Raw genomic sequence first — 20680 nt, 5'->3', positions numbered from 1 at the left:
TTGCCTATTATGATATGGAGCAGTTGCCCAGCTTCCTTCCTAATGAGCACATTCTCTTCTGTCCCATGCTTGCTACCCATGTAACAAGAAGAGCATTTGCTATGTAACTGCTATTGCACCGGCTCTCCATTTTCTTGCAAATAGGTGGGTGGATATGTGACCTCCACACTCATGACTGCCATGTGGTATGAGAGAAACCCATCACCATAAAACACAGCATTTTTAGTGGGCTCTTTTGCATCAATGAAGCTCATTTATGTTGCTGAAAATGTTTTTATCTGCTTGCTTTGATGTGAGAAATCAGTGTCATTGGTAGGACAAAAATGAACAGAACAGATAAAACCTAACTTCTTGCTGTGTGTTTACATTGCCTGCAGATCTACTTGCAAGCAGTTACGCACCAGCCAAACCCTGAGGGATGATCTTTCCCTAGACTAAGAGGAAAGAGGCAGGTTTAATAGACAGCTCCTGTGTCAACCACTCCCTTTTCTTCTTTGTGTTTGTTTTTCAGAGGAATCTTAGTAGATGGGGGGAGTTGATTGTATTTGCAATTCTGAGTGGTCCTGTTCTAGTTTTCACATAAGAGAAGGAGGAAGAAGTGAGGACAGGTGACAGTTAGACAGGACAGCCAATGTGAAAGAAGCTCCCTAAATTTCCCAAGGCAATGTGATTTTGTGTTCAGGTATATTTTGTACCCTGTTATGAAGTAGCTTAGCCTGCAGGCATCACAAATCTCAGAAAATAGAACTAGTAAGTGCTTCATTATCTAGCAGGAAACTGAGCCAATTGCCATCAGTAACATCTGTATCTGATTGTCAAGGAAAGAGAGAGGAAATACTTTTGCCTGGATTGTGTTGCTCCTAAATTCTTTTCAAACACCAAACAAGACTCTGCTTGCCTGGTGCCAGTGTGAAAATGAAGTGCAAACAAAATGCTCATTAAAAAATGAAGTGCATTTCTAACGGATTGCAAGAATCACTTAACACTGTCCAAGACTCCCAAAGAAAATAAGGAGTCCCTTAAACAGAATGTCCCGAAATGTATCTTGTACCTTATAAACTGCCATGGCATTTTTTGTTTGTTTTTAACATTCTATATAAGACATAAAGAACATCCTTCTTTTGTATTTCGAGATACAGAACATTCTATCACCATAAGGATGGCTCATGGTACCTTTCACAGCCATTCCCTTCCCTCAGCCCTACCCACCCCTTAACCCCTGGCAGCCACTAATCTGTTCTGTTTCTATAATTTTGTCATTTTAAGAATGTCACATAAATGGAATTATACAGTGAGTAACTTTTTGGAATTTTTTTCTTTCACTCAGCAAAATTCTTCTTTCACCCCCAAATTCTACATGTATCAATAGTTTGTTCCTTTTTATTTCTGACTAGTATCCCATGATATCAATGCACCAGTTTATTTAACCATTCACTTGTTGAAGGAAGGACATGTGGATAGTTTCCACTTGTTAGTAATTATAAATAGAGCTGCCGTGAACATCTGTGTACCAGTTTTTGTGGGAATATTATGTTTTTATTTCTCTGAGATAAATGCTCAGAAGTGTAAATGCTAGGTCATATGGTAGTTGTATGTTTAGTTTTTTAGAAAACTGCCAAATTGTCTTCCAGAATGGTTATACCATATTACATTCCCACCATCAATATATGAGCAATTTGGTTTCTCCACATCTTCACCAGCATTTGGAGTTCTCACTATTTTTTAAGCCATTCTGACAGGTGTGTAGTGTGATATGTTGTTGTGGTTTTAATTTGAATTTCACTAATGAGTTAATGGTGTAGAATAACATCTTCCCATGTGCTTACTTGACATCTGTATATTTTCTTCAGTAAAATGCCCCTTCATATCTTTTGTACATATTCTGATCAGATGGCTTGTTTTCATGCTATTGTGTTTGAGAACTCATTATATATTCTAGATACTAGTCCTTTGTTGGGTATGTAGTTTGCAAATATTTTCTCTCAGTCTATAGTTTCTCTTTTCATCCAATTCACATGAACTTTCACAGAGCAAAAGTTTTTAATTTTTATAATATCGATTTGTTATTTTTTTTCATTGTATAGATCATGCTTTTGGGGGCAGATCTAAGAATTCTTTGCTTAGTTCTAGATCATGAAGATGCTTTATTTCTGGGTTCTCTCTTCTATTTCCTTGAGGTATGCATCTTTCCCTCCACTAATACCACACAACCTTGATTATTATAAGTATATAATAAGCCTTGAAATTTAGTAGAATTATTCCTTCCCCTTTATCCTTTTTCAGAATTGTTTTAGCTATTCTAGGTCCTGTCCCTTTTTATGTACATTTTAGAATAATTCTGTCAATATCTGCAAAAAAATATTCTAAGATTTTTTTAGTGCATTAAACCTGTCTATCAGTTTGAGGGAAATGACATATATATTTTGTTGTCTTACAATCTACAAACATATTTCTTTCCATTTATTTAGATCGTTTTCTATTTCTTTCATCAGCTAGTGTAATTTTCAGCATATAAATCCTGAATGTGTTTTGTTAGATTTATACTTAAGTATTTAACATTTTGAGCAAATATAAATGAAAAGTATTTTTAATTTTGGTTTCTTCATATTTGTTGTTCATATAAAGAAACACAATTGATTTTTGTATGTTTATCTTGTATCCCGCAACATTGCTAAACAGGTTGATTGCTTTTAGGAAGGATTTTTTGGGATTTTCTATATAGACAATCCCATTATCTGAAAATGGAAACAGTTTTATTTCTTCCCTTTCAATTTGTAGGCATTTGAGGTCCTTTTCTGGTCATATTGCTTTGGCTAGAGCTTCTAGCATTGTGTTAAATAAGATGATGAGATCAGGTACACTTGCCTTGTTCCTGGTCTTAGGGGAAAGTATTCAGTATTTTTTTTATAACATATAACATTAGATGTAGATCTTTGGCAGATATTTTAAAATCAAGTTTAGGAAGTTTATCTCAATTCCTATTTTTCTGAGAGGAGATTTCTTTTTATTCATGAGTGGGTGTTGAATTTTGTCAAATGCTTTCTTCTCCATCAGTTGATATGATCATATGATTTTTCTTATTGGCCTGTTAATATCATGAATTACTGTTGTTAATATTGTGAATACTGTTAATATGATAAATGGCTGTTGTTAAGGAACCAGGGATTTGTTTTAATCAGGTATGGTAAGAGTGATCAGACATGGAAATAACTGTCATGAAAGATGTTTGTTATACTCATAGATCCCTAGGAGCAGGAAGCATGCTATTCCTCAGAGGGCTGCTTGAAGAATTTCTAAGATTAGTCTGGAGGCAGAGAGAGTGAGGCAAGAACTTGGACAAGAGCCTTTATTGTGGCTTTCATGGGAAGAAAGGGGCAAAGCAGGGAAAGGAGACTAAACAGGTTTAGGATGGGCTAGCTTGAACAATTTCAGTAAACTAGGCATAGGGTACCTGGCCCTGGGGTGATCAGGACTGGGGAATATTTGGCCCAGAGTGTAAATACCCAAAGGAAGTTGTTGGAGGTGTAGGTGTTAGATTGGTCAGTTTGCATATGAAAGGAGTGCTCCCAGGCCTGTTGTTTTGTTATCTCTAAGAATCAACTCATTCCAGGTGGGACAGCCCCTTCCCCACCAAGAAGACTCCAGATGTTAAAGCATCAAATATAGAAACTGGAAAATGTGATTAATACAATTACATTGATTGATTTTTAAAATATAGAACCAGCCTTGCATCTCTAGAATAAAGCCTAATTGATCATAGCTTATAATTCTTTTTATGTATTACTGAATTCTATTTGCTAATATTTTTGTTATGTATTTTTGCCTGCGTATTCATGAGTGATATTTATATTATATGTAATTTTGTTTTTTTTGGTACTGTTTTTATTTCTTTTTTTGATATAAGGGTAATATTAGCTTCAAAAATCAATTGGGATATGTTCACTTCTATTTTCCAGAAGAGATTGTGTAGATTTGATGTCAATTCTTCTTTAAAAGTTTAGTGGAATATTCTAGTGAAATCATCTGAGCCTGAGGGTTTATTTTTGGTAGGTTTATAAATCACAAATTTAATTTCCTTAATAGTAATAAGGCTATTAACAGTATCAATTTCATACTGGATGAATTGTGATAGTTTGTGTTTTATGAGGAATTGATTTGTTTCCCCTAAGTTGTCAAATATAGGTATACAGAGTTGTTTTAGTATTCCATGATTATCCTTTCGATGTCTGCAGGGTTTGTAGTAGTAGCCACTGTTTCATTCTTGATATTGATAATTTGTGACATCTCTTTGCTTCTTTGTCAGACTTGCTAAATGTTTGTTAATTTTATTGATCTTTTCAAAGAATCAGCTCTTTTTTCCATTGATTTTCCTTATTATTTTTCTATTTTCAATTTAATTGATTTCTGCTTTTATCTTTATTATTTCCTTTCTTCTGCTTGCCTCCACTTTGTTTTGCTCTTCACTTCCTAAGTTCTTCAGGTGAGAGCTAGACTATTGATTCAAGACTATACTTTGGGGGAGAAAAAAAAAATATATATATATATGTATATATATATATATATATATATATATATATATATATTGCTACAGATTTACCTATCAGCACTACTTTATCTGTGCCCTTTGAATTTTGATATGCCGTATGTCTTATTCCATTTTCTTTTGCTTATAACAGAATACCTGAAACTGAGTAATTTATAAAGAAAAGGAACTTTTTTTTTTACAGTTATGGAGGCTGTGAAGCCCAAGGTCAAAGGGCCACATCTGGTGAGAGGCTTCTTGCTGGTGGGGACTCTGCAGAGTTCTGAAGTGCAGGCATCACATGTCAAGGGGCTAGGTGTGCTAGTTCAGGTTCGCTTCCTCTTCTTATAAAGCCACCAGTCCCACTCCCATGATAACTTATCAATATTAGCCCATTAATCCATTAATCCATGAATAGGTAAATCTATTCATGAAGGTAGAGACCTTGTGATCCAAGAAACTCTTATAGGCCCCACCTCTCAATACTGCCATGTTGGGGATTAAGTTTCAACATGAGTTTCAAAGGAGGTAAGCATTCAAATCATAGTATCCTATTTTCATTTCTATATAGTTCCATGTATTTTTTTTTTAGCTCTCTTGAGACCTTTCTTTTGACCCATCTATGGTTATTTAGAATTATGTTGTTTAGTTTCCAAGTATTTAGAGACTTTCCTGGTTTTGATTTTTATTTTGATTCCATTAGGGACAGAGAAAAATAATGTATCATTTCACTTTTTAAAAAAACTTTGTTGAGGTTTGTTTTATGGCTTAAGTATGTATGGGCACTTGAAAACAAAGTGTATTCTGCTCTCGGGCAGAGAATTTTATAAATATCAATTGAACTCTGCTAATTAATAGTGTTGTTGAGTTATTCTGTATCCTTGCTGATTTTCTGTCTAAAAGTCTACCAATTGTTGAGAGAGTGATACTGAAGTTTCCAACAATAATTGTAGATTTGTCTGTTTGTCCTTTCTGTTCTATTAGCTTTAGTTTCATATATGGTGCAGCCTATATAGTTACATTTGAAATGAATTTCTTGTAGACAACATATATAGTGGGCCATGTTTTATAATTTACTCTGCCAATCTCTATCTTTTAATTGGTGTATTTAGACCATTTACATTTAAATTAGTTATTGATATATTAAAGCTTAAGTAGGCCAATTTCTTTCTTTCTTTTCTATCTGTTTTCTCTGTTTTGCATTTCTCTGGTTTCTCTTTCCTGCCTTCCTCTAGGTATTTATATTAATACTTCTTTTTAGTATTCTATTTTGATTTTATCTATAGTGTCATTAAGTATATCTGCTTGTATAGTATTTTAGTGATCACTCTAGGTATTACATTATACATTCATAACTTATCCACTGTTTTCATGTTGACATTTCACCAGTTCAAGTGAAGTATAGAAAACTTACCTCGCTTTGCATACCTTCCACCCACTCCAATTTACAATATAATTGTCTTAAATATTTCTTACTAGGTTGGCCCTTAACAGGTCATTTGATTAAAGGGTAGTCGTTTTTGCAGGTTTTTAAAAAAATTTTTTTTCTATACCTGTTGTTGTTTCCAGGGTGCTGCCTTCCTCTGCCCCAAGTCTGGTATATATGGACCAATAAAAGGAAACCCAGGGAAATCTCTATCATGTCCTCCTTGGGTCCCAAAGTCCCTGGTTTTTCTGCCTTCTCTCCACCTTCAAAGTCTTCTTATGTTTATATACAATATTCAAGGCTTGGTTGTACATAGCCAAAAAATAGGGAGAGGTGTGTCTACTCCATCTTTGTGGAGACAGGAATTTAATAATATTTTATTATAAGATCTTGAAATACATTACAGGGAACTTCAGTTGCCACTGTACATGCAGAGCTCCATCATTAGCGTAAAAGAGTGTCTGTGAGGCCCCTCAAGGTGACACCTAATTGCTGAACCGTGGTCTCCTGCTCTAATCTCATAGGCGCTATGGAGAGAGTTATGTGCTTTGAATTTAAATACACAAAATCAGAAGACAAGAATGAAGCAACCTTAAACAAGAAGTCTAAAAATTGAGTAAAGTTGGGCAACACCCAACTTCACTTTATCTCATACAACTGAGAGTTAGCTTCCCATAACACTTTCTGTACTGTGGAATTTGAAACTGTGAATTAAATGGCAGTATGAATGAACTAGTAAGTTATTGAAAATGAAAAAAGTCTGCTTTATCTAAGTTTAAGGTCTTTATTCTTTGAGAGGTCACAACTTTACATTGAGATTATCACAAAATAAAAGCTGCTGACCTCAGCCACATCGGGCTTGGTGAAAGCTCAGGTTAGAGAATGCAGGAGAAGGATCAAAATCACAGAGCACCCTGGACTGTGGCAGTTTTTGGCAAATACAGAGTTTGTCATATAGTGGACACTCATAAACATGTCTGAATTGAAGAGGTTCAAGGCATGAACTAATCGTTTAGGGAAGAGTTAAAGACACTAAACATATCATTAAATAACTGTTGGGTTAGGTTTTCCACACTATTTTGTAAACTCTATATTTGTGTAATTCAATACATTAAATCAGACATATTGACTCATACCAATGAATAGTTATTAAGTCTGTGTCTGATAGTTAAGTCTAAGTCTAACAGTTATTAAGTCTACGTTTTTAAAAATGGTCCCATTTAGAAAGGATAGAAAGGAAGAGAAATGATAGGTTAGCAGAGTTGGGTAATCCTTAGTGCTATTCACTAATACCTTTGGTCCTTTTCCTGGGCACATGGTAGAATTTTACTTCCTGAGGCCCTACTAATCAGGTATGTGTTTGACCTATAAAATGTGATAGACAAGGCATATCACTTTGGGGATCAACATTAAGACCTAAGGTACGATTTTTCCACGTGGTTTCCCTGGGTTGTGGCAAGTGGCATTGTTCCAGGTGGGGGAGGCTGCACTCCTGGCTGAGAGCCAGAACATTAGAGTGAACAGGACATTAGTGTGAGCACGAACATTAGTGTGAGCAGGACATTAGTGTGAGCAAGAAATCAATCAGGAAGGACGAAAATCAAACAAGACATTTAGTATGTGCCAAGAATCAATTTTTATCATTTTAAATGATAAAATAGCAGGGGCTGTTCATTATAACATTACATAACCCATCCTGAATGATAGGAAATAGTAAGAGTGTATCTTTAGCAGTGGGATTATAGGTAATATTTCTTTTTTTAAAAATCTTCTCGGCTGGGCGCAGTGGCTCACACCTGTAATCCTAGCTCTCTGGGAGGCAGAGGCCGGCGGATTTCTTGAGGTCAGGAGTTCGAAACCAGCCTGAGTGAGACCCCATCTCTACTATAAATAGAAAGAAATTAATTGGCCAACTAATATATAGAGAAAAAATTAGCCAGGCATGGTGGTGCATGCCTGTAGTCCCAGCTATTCGGGAGGCTGAGGCATGAGGATTGCTTGAGCTGAGCCCAGGGGTCTGAGGTTGCTGTGAGCTAGGCTGATGCCACGGCACTCACGCTAGCCTGGCCAACAAAGCGAGACTCTGTCTCAAAAAAAAAAAAAAATCTTCTTGTATTTTCTAATTTTTAAAATAATGTTTTTATCTATTTTTGACTTTTCTATTATTTTTATAATAAAGAAACAATTATTTTTAAAATAAACTGGGGGAGCAGACACATTTTATGATTTAAATGTTTAAAATTTGAAGCGATGTTATATTTTTATTGATAAATATGTGAAATGTACAGAATTAATACTATTTTCTTGAACTTAGGATGTCTTGAAACATACTCTTTAGTCTCCAAGAACTCTGAAAGACAAGGTATTCCACTGTCATGGAGTCAAGGCCTATCTTCTTGAGATCGGCCTGTTCCAGCCCCCTAAAAATGCACCTCTAAGAGGGTAGCGGATGCCCTTAGGGTCCTGGGAGACTTCTGTGTGACTGACAGCTTCCCCTTGTCTGCAGTTAGCAGTTAGCTAATGTGATCAGGCAAAGACAAACAGTAATAATGTGTTGACCATAAGAGGGTTGTGCTTGCTAGTTTTCCCCTCTGCACAACACACACACACACACACACACACACACACACACACACAGAGACACACACACAGAGACACACGCCATTATTAAATGACATGGCCAGACCCATTCGGGAATAATCAGAACATTTGCACGTTGCCTGTATTAGACAGGAGGGCCTTTCGTTTGAATTTTATAGAAGGGACATGAAGAAAAGTGATTCTGTTTCTACTCTGGTGCAAGCCCGGAACTCCATGGCACAGGGTTTACACGTCTTTATCTGCATATATTCCCCTGCTGACTTGAACGAGAGCAAGAAAAGTCCACACCTTCAACCTGGCAGACTCATCAGCGAGGGCCAGCCTAGGAAGGAAGGACAGGGTCTCAGCTCTCTAATTCCTTCTTTCAACCTCCCCTGACACAATCAGAAGACAATTTTTGTTGTCTTTGATGATTGCAGTTTCATAAACAAAAACTAAGAGTCTCTAGATATTTTTAAAAGGTTAATATTTTATGGTTTCTGTCTACTATCTCTCAAGTGTTGTTTAGAGTTTTATTCTACTCTATGAACCTAGAAATGTATAATGTGATAGACATCTATAGAAATAATTAGGAGCCTCTTATTGGTTCTACTAAAACGATAGTGAAGCCCTGGTTTTATAAATAAAGGCTCTACTCTTGTTCTTTTCCTACAGCCCCTCAGAGCCCACATTTGGTGTTTCAGATAATGAATTATACTTCTGAATAAGATTTTAAAAGGGCCCAAAAAAGAGTGAGGCTAGTGTATAGCACTTACTACAAAGAAAAAACTTTGGGGAATGATCTCTTTTCTTTTTTTTTTTTTAAGGAACCAAAGAACTTTTAGACGTTGAACTATACTTAAAAGAAAAAGATAACCTTATTAAGAGCTTTCACACTTCTAAAATTAGATTTAGAATAGTGAGAGATTATGACAAATGTACAAATTAGTATAAATAATTTATCTACCCCTGTACTTAGTGGTTCCATTAAGTTTTTAAAAATAAAAAAAAAACACAACAAAAAAATAAATTGTCCCATTTAGTCTTCAAAATATTTAATTCCTTTCTATTCTGTAAAATGTCTACATAGAGGAAAAATTATTTTAACTTTTTCTAATGTCAACCCTTAAGCACAGTTCCATGTACTTACGTTGGAAACTAGGTCTCAGTGTGAAAGATGCCTAGGGACCCTATAGACTCAAAGGCTTCTGGAAAAAGTTAATAACCCTCTTTCCTTGTTACTAAAAAAGACCCAGGCAAGGCATTTCATACACCCGCAGGTAGCAGCTAGCTGCCTGAACTGCTGGCTCAGACTTCCAGACTCCCTCCACTTTCATCTGATCCTGCTAACATTTCACAAAGATGTTTGTCACAGTGAAATTGATTGACAGTGAACTTGGCAATTCAAACAGCCTTTGGATGCCCCTTCTCTTTTAATTCTGTTAACAATGATGAACCCAATCTGCTGAAGCCATTCATCAGGAGATCTAGGGCCTGGTTTTGCCGGACTAGCTCAGACTTTCTGGCCAAGGTCCCTTGTTCCTTAGGTCTAATTAGCACCGAGATAGCTTCCCAGCATCTAAAAATTAAGCTGATATGGATTCTAATGCCCTGATCTGGATTCTAAAATTGGAACCATTTTTTTTAAGATGCTCTTACTTCCCGATATTTACAAAATGTATTGATCTGCACCAAAGGAAGTTCATGTTCCCTCAATTAAGGGGATCGACTAGCCCATCGATCGACAAGTATTTTTTCCCTGGGATCTACTGTGTGCCCCCAGTGAAATGGGAGCTAGTATTAATACAGTCTGTCTGTGAAAAAGTTGTAGACAAACATTATTACACCTTGGTTGATTCCACAGAGCCCCATCTCTTAAGATCCTTTGAAATCCTTTTGCAACCACTTCCTACACAGCTAGCTCACTCACCCAGAAAGTTCCACTGTTATCATGGTAATGCTGGTGGAGAGGGTGGAAGGGGGAGAGTGAAAATGCGAGTAGAGAGAGATCTTGTGCTCAGGGCCTGTGGGAGTGCAGCCTTGGTTACCCAATGCAAGGAAGAATTCAGACCCCCCCACTGTCCTGCTACACACGCTTCTGTGCCATGTAGGAAGTCACACAGTTGTGACTTGGAAAAGACAGACCTGGCACCTGTGCACAATTTTTAAGCTGTGGCGTCAAAGGGAGGCAAAGGAAATACCGAAACCTTAACAGCTTGGAGGTAGGTTTTTTTCCTTTCCCCACCGTGAAGCTAGAGTTTCCACCAGCCAGAAGAAACAAGTTGTTCTTTGAGGTTTTGCTCCTGCTGGTCCAGCCTAATCTGCAGTGCTTACTAATTGCTATGCATTTCTCTCTTTCCACCCCAGGACAGCTTTCCTGCTCGCTTTGGAGGAGTCCACTTTGTCAACCAGCCCTGGTACATTCATGCCCTGTACACGCTTATCAAGCCATTCCTTAAAGATAAGACCAGGAAACGGGTAATGAAAACAAACTCATCATGTAAATTCCAAATGGGGAATGCCTGGGACAATTATGGTGCTCTCCTCCATCTCTCTTTCTCTCTCTCTCTGTCCCCTTATCTTTCATTGTGGTTTTCCTGCAGCCCCTGAGCATTTGAGCCTCAGCTGGAGTTTGCAAATGACCTGGATTTAATCAATAATTCAGTGGAACTGGGTTATTTGCAGAGTCCCAGTGACAAACTGAAGGAAACTTTGAAGGCATGCAAATACCAGATGCCCATTTTACTGTAAATGCTTATGGGAAATACTGGGTCCAGCTGCCTCCTGTTCATGGAATATTTTAATAGCTAGCATTTTGTCTTGCAAGTGTATTATTGCTATAAAGAATGTTTATGATTTTTTTCTCTTCCATGGCTTTTGGGGAATAACCACTAGTTCCATCACCTATAAGGCTAGGAAAGCATTCTTCACTGGAAATAATAATGCCCTTATGAAGAAGGCTTTTCAAATCTTCATTAGATCATTTGATAGCATTTGAGAAGCCAGCCTCTTCCATCCATCAGAGTCGGAATTTTTCATGGCATTCTAACTAACTGAGTAACTGACCATTCCTTAACCACTCTGAATGTCAATGTCCTCATTTATAAAATGAGGAAACTGACACCCACATCACAGAGTTGTTGGGGTAATTTAATGAGACAGCATGCGAAAGCATGTAGCATGATGCCATTCATGTAGTAGAGACTTAGTGACTTTGATTTCTTTTTATCATTTAGTTCCCTTTTCTTTTTTTCCCCAACATTACTGAGGTATACTTGACAAATAAAAATTGTATGTACTTAAGGTATACAATGTAATATTTTATATACATATGCATCGTGAGATGATTACCACAATCAGGCTAATTAACACATCCAACACTTCACACAGTTATGATTCGTGTGTGCATATGGTAAGCACACTTAGGATCTATTCTCGGCAAATTTCAAGTAAACAGTACAATATTATTAACTGTAACTGTAATTATTAGTAACTATAGTCACCATGATCTCCAGCATTTATCCATCCCACATAACCAAAACTTTGTACCCTTTAACCAACATCTCTCCATTTTCCCCTCTCCCCAGCCCCCGGCAACCACCCTTTTTCTCTCTACTTCTATGAGTTCAACTTACTTAGATTACACATATAAGTGGGATTACACACTATTTGTTTTTCTGTATTTGGCTTATTTTGCTTAGCACAATGTTCTCCAGGTTCATCCATGTTGTCAAAAATGATAGAATTTCATTTTTCTTTAAGGATGAATAGTATTCCATTGTGTGTATATCCCACGTTTTCTTTATCCATTCATCTGTTGCTGGGCACTTGTGTTGCATCCATATCTTGGCAACCATGAATAATGCCCCAGTCTTGTCTTTTAGGCTTTCTGATTTCAACTACCTCATGGCCAGGGTCATTCTTACAGCACCTTACATATGCCCTGACACCCAGGGGATCTGACACTAGGGATGAGCTCCCAGTATCCAGGAGGGACTGATGATGTGAGGGACCCCCCTACACACACATGCCATGCAAGGTTCCTAACTCCTAGACCTCACATGCTTCCAGTCCTAGGGAACATTGCAGTAGGATATGGAAGTAGGAATTAGAACTCATCAGCGTTAGAGGGGAGAGACATTCTGGGACATTTTGCAATTCATCTAGGGCTCAGGATAGTGCTAAGGACAGAAATGTTCTAGACTGTTCTCAATATGGCTTCAGGCTTTCCAGTGGCTTATTATTCTACTTGGGACAGAGCCTCCCACAAGGGACACTTGCTGCCATAGGAGGGGGTTTCTGGAGCTCTGCGTGCAGGACAGAATCTGACAGGTGGAGGGTCCAGCCTCCTGCTTCTGTGTTCCTCCCCCCCACCAGACCTCCTCCCTGAAGGGAGTGCCAGCCTCAACAGCACTCTTTGTCCTTCAACAACTAGATGTGTTGGTTGGGTGGGTACAAATGTTTTCTATAAACACCAGGGTTGGTGTTTAGCTCCAGCGTGTTCAAATATGACAGCACCCTCTGAGAAGTTTTGTAAAAGCTAGAAAAAGTGAGTTTCCTCAAAAGATATAATTCTTATTAAAATTCAGTCATACCCAACTCTAATGACAGAAAATGTACATTGTTTTCTGTAGTACTCCAGTCTTCTGAAGAATCAGCTCTTGTTGTTCCCTTTATCTTTAAATGATGTCATTACATCATAAGTTAAAATCAATACAATAGAACAAGGTGGCAAGTGTTTAGTATAAGGGCCTGTATTTAAGTATTTTTAAAATCACATTTGCATGTCATCATGCTTGACTGTGGTATGTGTGTGCACATGTGTGCATGCATGTGTGTGTAATTGATGGTCCTCTATTTGGGTGCAGCTTATGTGTTACACATAATTACTTCATGCCTGAAACATAAAGAAGTGTGGGAACTGATGTCATTACCCAAATGCACTTTAAATCACCTTTCAGAGCCAATTTCTAAATTGCAGTCAGTCAATGCTGATTATCTACTTGTGGCATATCCACTTTGTGGATTTGTCTGAAAATAACTTCAATGGGAGGAGAGGTTTCTCCCCTATTTAACCAGTTTCCATCGATATTTATTATATGCTCAGAAGATGCAGACTTGTTTGGGCGTTAGTCCCCAGTCAAGACAAAGAAATGGAAAATTGCTGCAAAAATATCCCTCAATAAATTCTCAGGCCATGGTTTCCAACTGCACTGAATAAGGATGGATTGAGCTTCTACCAAGCACCACATCACCCCGGGGTGCTAAGGAGAGTTTTTAAAAAGTGAGAAGACACCATCCCTTTCCCTAGATATTCTCTCCCTATGGGGAAGCAAGACTCAAGCATCAGCAGATACTGAAGAGTTAATGGAGGGCAGGTGGGGAGAACCAGAATGGGCAGGTATCACGAGGACAGATTTGGGAAGAAGCCACAACTTGGTCCAGGCCCGAGAAGGGTGGGATAACGGGGGCAGAGCACACAGGTTGGGGAATGCAGCAGCCTGGGATGCAGGCGTGGCTGGGGTTTCGATGGTCTGCGTCACCGCTCCTTTCATCAGCAGGGATAATTAGGAGATGACTGCATGTGTAAATTTGGCCCATGGCCAAATAATAATCTGTTCATAAACTTCATTTTTCATGACTTAGCCCCTTTTCTGAGCAATAAATTAATATTTTATGAAGGCTAAGCTACAGTCGCAAAATGCATGCCTCTTTAAACACCATGATCACCAGCAGTGCATCCAATTTGTCATTGCTAAATTGTGTATTAGAGTAAATACTCGGTCATATGTTTTGGATTTTTTTATTGCTAATAATTTTTTTCTTTACAGATTTTCCTGCATGGAAACAATTTAAACAGCCTTCACCAGCTAATACATCCTGAATTTTTGCCCTCTGAATTTGGAGGAACCCTTCCTCCCTATGACATGGGAACTTGGGCCCGGACGTTACTTGGTCCTGACTACAGTGATGAAAATGACTATACTCACACCTCCTATAATGCAATGCATGTGAAACATACATCCTCCAATCTGGAGAGAGAATGCTCACCCAAGCCGATGAAAAGGTAAGGCCTGGGTTATCAGAGCCTCCCAGTCCGAGGTCCATGCCATTTTTGATTTGGGCCTATTGTGAGTTAAGGACTTGAAGACATTTATGGGCACAGAACTTGAATAAAATAAATTACAATCCATTCTCAGCTGATTTCACTAGAATTGAAAGCAAATGGGGCTTGGCTGGTCCAGAAATATAGTTGCCCCATTGTGTTAAAGGGACAGTTAGCCCTAGCTCATGTCGTGATTATGGCCATGGTCTCTAGGGAGTTTGTTAATACATACATAATAGAATGTTGGACCTTTGAGATACACTAGATGGAAAAGCAACCTGCTAGAAAATGTTCCTATCATTCATTCTTTTGGAACCATTTATTGAGCATTTACAAGCCTGCAGCACCGATTAGGGACCAAGGGCACAAATATGAATCAGACATCAAAAAAGTAGAGAAATGTGCCTCGGGAAACCTTCCAAGTGAGACTGTTGGCAATGTGGTTATAAAATAGCAGGTGGCATTTGGTCTGAGCTCTGAAGGAGAAAGATCAACAGCCCAGACTTAGGAAAGGGAAACAGCATTCCAAGCAGAGGCCAGAGACCAAGTCATGGGTGCATTAGACTGATGGGGTGGTCTGGTGTGGCAAGCAGGTGGGCCGGGGCATGGGGGTGGCAGTCGGCAGCGAATAAAGCTCCAAAGACAGGCTGAGCCAGGTGTTGAAGGCCACTGGGTATTGCATTCAATGGAATGCCATGGAAGATGGGTTGATTTTTTAAAAATTGATGTACAAATAATACATGAGTATTTTCTCATTATAAAAATTAAACCTTTTTTTTTTTTTTTTTTAAGTTATAACCTGAACCAGAGCAATCTGGTTCTTTTTTTTTTTTTTTTTTTTTTTTTGGCATATTATGGGGGTACAGATTTTAAGGTTTCTAAACCTTATTTTTAAGGCTAAAATCCTCTTTGACTGCCATCAAAGATGGTTACCATCCCTAACCCAGTCCCTCTCCAGTGGTAATCACTCTTATCAGGACAGGGTGGAACCTTCCATTCTGTTTTCCCTACATATAAAACATCTAATATTGTGCGATAGTTTGCCAGGGCTGCTGTGATAAAGTACCACAGACTGGGTGGCTTTAACTACAGAAAGTTTATTTTCTCACAGTTCTGGAGGCTGGGAGTCCAAGACCAAGGAGTGGGCATATTTGGTTTCTCCTGAGGCCTTTCTCCTTGGCTTGCAGATGTCCATCTTCTCCATGTTCCCACAGGGTTTTCCCTCTGTGTGTCTGTCTGTGTCCTAATCTTCCCTTCTTATAAGGACACCAGTCATATTGAATTAAGGTCCACTGATAGGACCATGACCCTCATTTTACCTTAATTACCTCTTTAAAGACCTCGTCACAAATATGGTCACATTCTAAGGTATGGGGGTTAGGGCTCCAGCATATGAATTTGGGGATTGGGAGGGCAAAACTTCAGCCCACAATGTATCATATGTCACATCTTTCCATGTCAGTATGCCTAGACATATAAGGGGATGTCAAAAAGTTTGTGGAAACATGTCATTAAAACATAAAATACAAAATATAAATTTTATTTCTCAACATAAGCTCCATCAAGTTCAACATACTTTTGTAAAAGCAATTGAGTCCATCCCTAGAGAACTGAGGGTCCTGGGAATTTAACCATATCAATGCAGTCTTTTTAAGATTATTAGCTGAAGAATTTAAGATTATTAGCTGAAGAAAAATGAGTGCTCTTTAAAGATTATTTAACACTGGGAAACAAAAAGAAGTCAGAAGGAGCCAAATCAGGAGTGTAAGGTGGTTGCCTAATGATTTCCCATTGAAACTCTCACAAAATTGCTCTTGTTTGATGAGAGGAGCATTGTCATGGTAAAGGAGGACTTTTCAGGGATGCTCTCCTGGGAATTTTTCTGCTAAAACTTTGGCTAACTTTTTGAAAACACTCCCATAATAAGCAGATATTATCATTGTTTGGCTTTCCAGAAAGTCAACAAGGAAATGCCTTGAGTACCCCCCAAAACCATTTCCATGACCTTTGTTTACTCTTGACTGGTTTGTTTTGCTTTGACTGGACCACTGTAACAACTGCCACCTTTTGGTAGCCACTGATTTGATTGTGCTTTGTCTTCAGGATTGTACTGGTAAAGCCTTGTTTCATCTCCTATTATAATTCCTTAAAGAAATGCTTCAGGATCTTGATCCCACTTGTTTAAAATTTCCACCGAAAGCTCTGCTTTTGTCTGCCGCTGATCTGGACATGATGATTTTGGTATCCATTGAGTGAAAAGTTTGCTCAACTTTAATCTTTCAGTCAAATTTGTTCAAGCAAAACCACTTGAGATGTCTATGGTGTTGGCTATTATTTGTACCAGTAATCATCAGTCTTCAATTAAGGAATGAACAAGATTAGTTTTTTCTTCACAAATTGATGTGGATGGTCTCCTGCTGTAGACTTCATCTTCAACATTGTTTCATCCCTTATTAAAACAAGTTATTCATTGGTATGAACTGCTGATATCTTTGGGATATTGTTCCCATAAATGTTACATAGAGCATCAATGATTTCACCATTGACGAAACCAACCTTTATCATAAATTTGATATTTATTCTTGCTTTGACTTTAGCAGAATTAATGTGGCTCTGACAGGGGCTCTTTTGAAACTGGTGTCTTATCCTTCCTTCTTAGTGTCTCAAACTAGATCCTGCTCAGACATATTATAACAATTTTTTTTAGTTTATTTGGCACAAAAATAATTTGAATTCCATGCATAGTTTTCTCATAACATGTATTTTCCATGAACTTTTTAAAGATCCTTCATACCTCATACTTTTCATACTGCATACTATTTCAGAACATGGATATACGACCGTTTAGCCATCTCCACATTGGTGGGCATTTAGGTTTTTGAGTCTTTTCTCTATTTCAAACAATGATCAATAAATGTCCTTGGTATGCCTACTTCATTCTCCCAGGAAGGTTCTTCTGTGTAGACTCAGAAACCTGTAGTTGCTGGGTCAAAAGTTACGTGCAATTTAAGTTCCAGTACATACTGCCTAGAGGTCTTCACACCAATTGACACTCTCACCAGCTGTGAGTGAAAATCTTCTTCTCCAGATGCTGGAAAAATACGTGGTATTGCCAAACTTTAATTTTAATGATAATCCTGTGGTGGGGAAACACTGTGTCATTTTTGTTTTCATCTATATTTCCTCACCAGACATCAGCAAGCAGAGAGATGACATAATAAGTTCTGGGTTGTATAGGGATTTGGGGATTAGCATGGAATGGTTTGTGGATCAGGGACTAAAAGCCATCAGAAGGCTGATGCAGGGGATAAGACGGAAAGACGACAGTCAGAACTAACGCCAAAGCAGAAGAAGACTAGTCCTACGCTGGTGACATCTGGATATGGAAAAGGAAGAGTATCAGTGTGGAAGTCTCCTTGGGGTAAGTGGGTGTCTGGTGATGCTCTGAATCAAGAGAGAGCATCGAGGACAAGTGTCGCCACACTCCCTGTCCAGTTGTGAATACAGCGTGCAAATGTCTGGGAGGCTCTTTGTCTTGGGACCGAAGGAGTCTGGAAATTTATTTGTTCCCAGGTTAATAATCAGCGTTCTCTAGGAAGTGTTGTCACAGTGGCTGAGAGGTTGGCTTGCGTCTCTCTGGTGAAGGAACTGAACTCACTGGTACTGATGGAACTGTCTGGCCCCAATTCTTGACCCACTTTAATTCCAGACGACAGCATGATGACAATAATGGCAACAAGTCAGGCCACTGAGAACTGGATATGTGCCAGGCATGTGCTGAGTGCTTTACCTACACTAACTCTTTTAATACTCACCATAACTGTATTGATATTCCCATTTCACAAATGATGAAACTGAGACTCGAGAGGTTAAACAACCATCTAAGGTCACACAGCATGTAAATGGCCAAGCTGAGATTCAGACCTAGGTGACTGGCTCAGAGCTCTGTGTTTGTACCCACTATAACATGTAACATGCCACTTCCTCTTCCTCACACTTTGAATGTCCTGCTCTCTCTCCCCAGTCACTCCATGGGCAGGGACAGGAACTCCTTGGGTGCTTGTTCCTACCAATCTTTAGAGAATTTTAGATAAAGCCATCATACCTTCGTAAATATCTGAACTTCCAAAGTCAAGTGGAATAAAATAGAAATTTGCCACTTTTTTCCAGGTGACCAGTCACAGCATTGCATCTCTCTTTAGTGAACAGACATGTCCTAGCTCCAAGCTGCAGCTCTTAGTTAACGTTTGGGGTCAGAAGGGGTGACAGCTTCCACTATTATATTGTGGTTTCTGGAAGGAAAAGACTTTGTCTAACTCTTAATCATCTCACTCCTCCCCAAGAATCCGATTCAATATCCAACACATGGTAGACACAGCAGACACCTGTCCACGCTAGATGAATACAGGCACACCTCAGGGCTCATACTGTGGGCTCATTTCCAGACAACTGCAACAGAGCAAATATCACAATAAAGTGAGTCATATGCATCTTTTGGTTTCCCAGCACACATAAAAGTTATGTTTATACTATGCTGTAGTCTATTAAGTGCAAAATAGCATATCTAAAAATGAACATATCTTAATTAAAAATATTTTATTGCTAAAGAATGCTAGCAGTCATCTGAGCCTTCAGCATGTCATAGTCGGCTCCCAGAGGGAAAGAGCCAATTTCCACCCCTGTCCCCCGTCTTTGATAAGGCTCTCCCAGGCCCTGCTGATAGGACCTTACATCCTAGTAAGGGAGAGAACACGCACAAACAACGACAACACAGACTATGCACAAAAAGCACCTGGGAGGCATGCGACAAAGGAGGAGCCTGCCACGCTGTTCTGAGGAAGCGTCACTAGTCTTAGCCAGGATGACTGTCAGAGTAGCTCCACAGAGGAAGGCTTGGCAGACCTGGGCTTTGGAAGAGAAGTACTTTCCTTTAGCGGTGGGAGCCAAAATCGAAGACTAGCTAGCCAGAGAAGCTAGCAATTGTGTACAGATCTTGTTTCCCCCACCAAAGCCACCAAGGTTTCCTGCCTGCTCCTCTGTCCTCTGTGACAATATTCTCGACCCTTGCCTGGGATGAATTCAGGCCACAGCAGGATGGGCAAAGATACTGGCCAGGAGGGACTGGCCTGTTGTTGGTGTGTCTCTGTGGCAGGTGCCTCACCGACCAGGAACAGAGCAGCTGTCATTTATTGCATATTTTTGACCCCTGAGAACCCACAGGGATGTGGGAAAATTGGAAACAGAATTGGAGAAGACCTTATAGGTCATCTCTTCCAGTTTCCCACCAGATAGAGCAGTCTATTATTCCCTAGCACAGACTGTCGGCCAGCGTCAGCTTGCACTGGCCAGAGAGCGCGGGCGGCTTCCCGGCCAGCGTGCTCCCTACGGCATGGAGGTGTAGAAAGTGCCTCTTGATTTCGAGCCAGATGACATGGGTCTGTCTTCCGGGTAGCGCTGTAATTCCCAGTGGGTACACGTCGCCTGTTGTCCTAACCCCTGCATGGTTCCCAACATGCCTCAGGTCCATTTGGAGTTAAGTGGGCTGTCCCTGGGACCTGAGCACTTTTTATAATGTGGCTTCTGAGCACAAGTGGCCACCAGGTTCCCAAGCACTCTTGATGACGCTTTCTGGTGACTCGCAGAGTGAACGCCGAGAAGCCTGCCACTCTCAGCCAGTAAGAGGTCCCAACGAGCTCCGTTTTCTCTCCAGATAATTGTAGCTCAACCCTTAAGCAGTAAAACATTTTTTTAAAAAGTAACATAGATTTAGATAAAAATTTTTCTAAACAGATTGTTTCAACATTGTTTTTTTCTTTAATACAGTGATGCCTGGGTGAGCTACTGAGGTGTGTAGCGTTCTCTGCTCTGATTCTAAATAACCTTAAGTTTGTGTTTTTAACCTTTTATTACTGCTTCTTATTTTTCAGAAGGCCATTTCCTTGCTCCCCCACCATCAGCTGTTCTTTCTGTTCTTAGGAGTGCATGTCTGTAGCATCCTGTTTTCTCGTATCTAATTCACTACTTGAATATGTTTTAAGTTTGGAGA

The 20680-nt window shown here is 39.1% G+C and overlaps 1 protein-coding gene across 2 annotated transcripts in view; it reads left to right on the top strand.

The window, feature by feature from the left end:
* Nucleotides 1-20680, top strand: part of CLVS1 (clavesin 1) — a 194966-nt gene that overhangs the window by 151538 nt on the left and 22748 nt on the right. For both annotated transcript variants that reach the window (XM_076005288.1, XM_076005289.1), the window contains 2 exons: nucleotides 10896-11006; nucleotides 14360-14595. In XM_076005288.1, coding sequence (XP_075861403.1) covers nucleotides 10896-11006; nucleotides 14360-14595 — 347 coding nt within the window. The remainder of the gene's footprint in view (nucleotides 1-10895; nucleotides 11007-14359; nucleotides 14596-20680) is intronic.

This window comes from Microcebus murinus, chromosome 7, assembly GCF_040939455.1.
Source record: "Microcebus murinus isolate Inina chromosome 7, M.murinus_Inina_mat1.0, whole genome shotgun sequence".
NCBI lineage: Eukaryota > Metazoa > Chordata > Mammalia > Primates > Cheirogaleidae > Microcebus > Microcebus murinus.
This window is presented reverse-complemented; position numbering and strand designations above follow the sequence as displayed.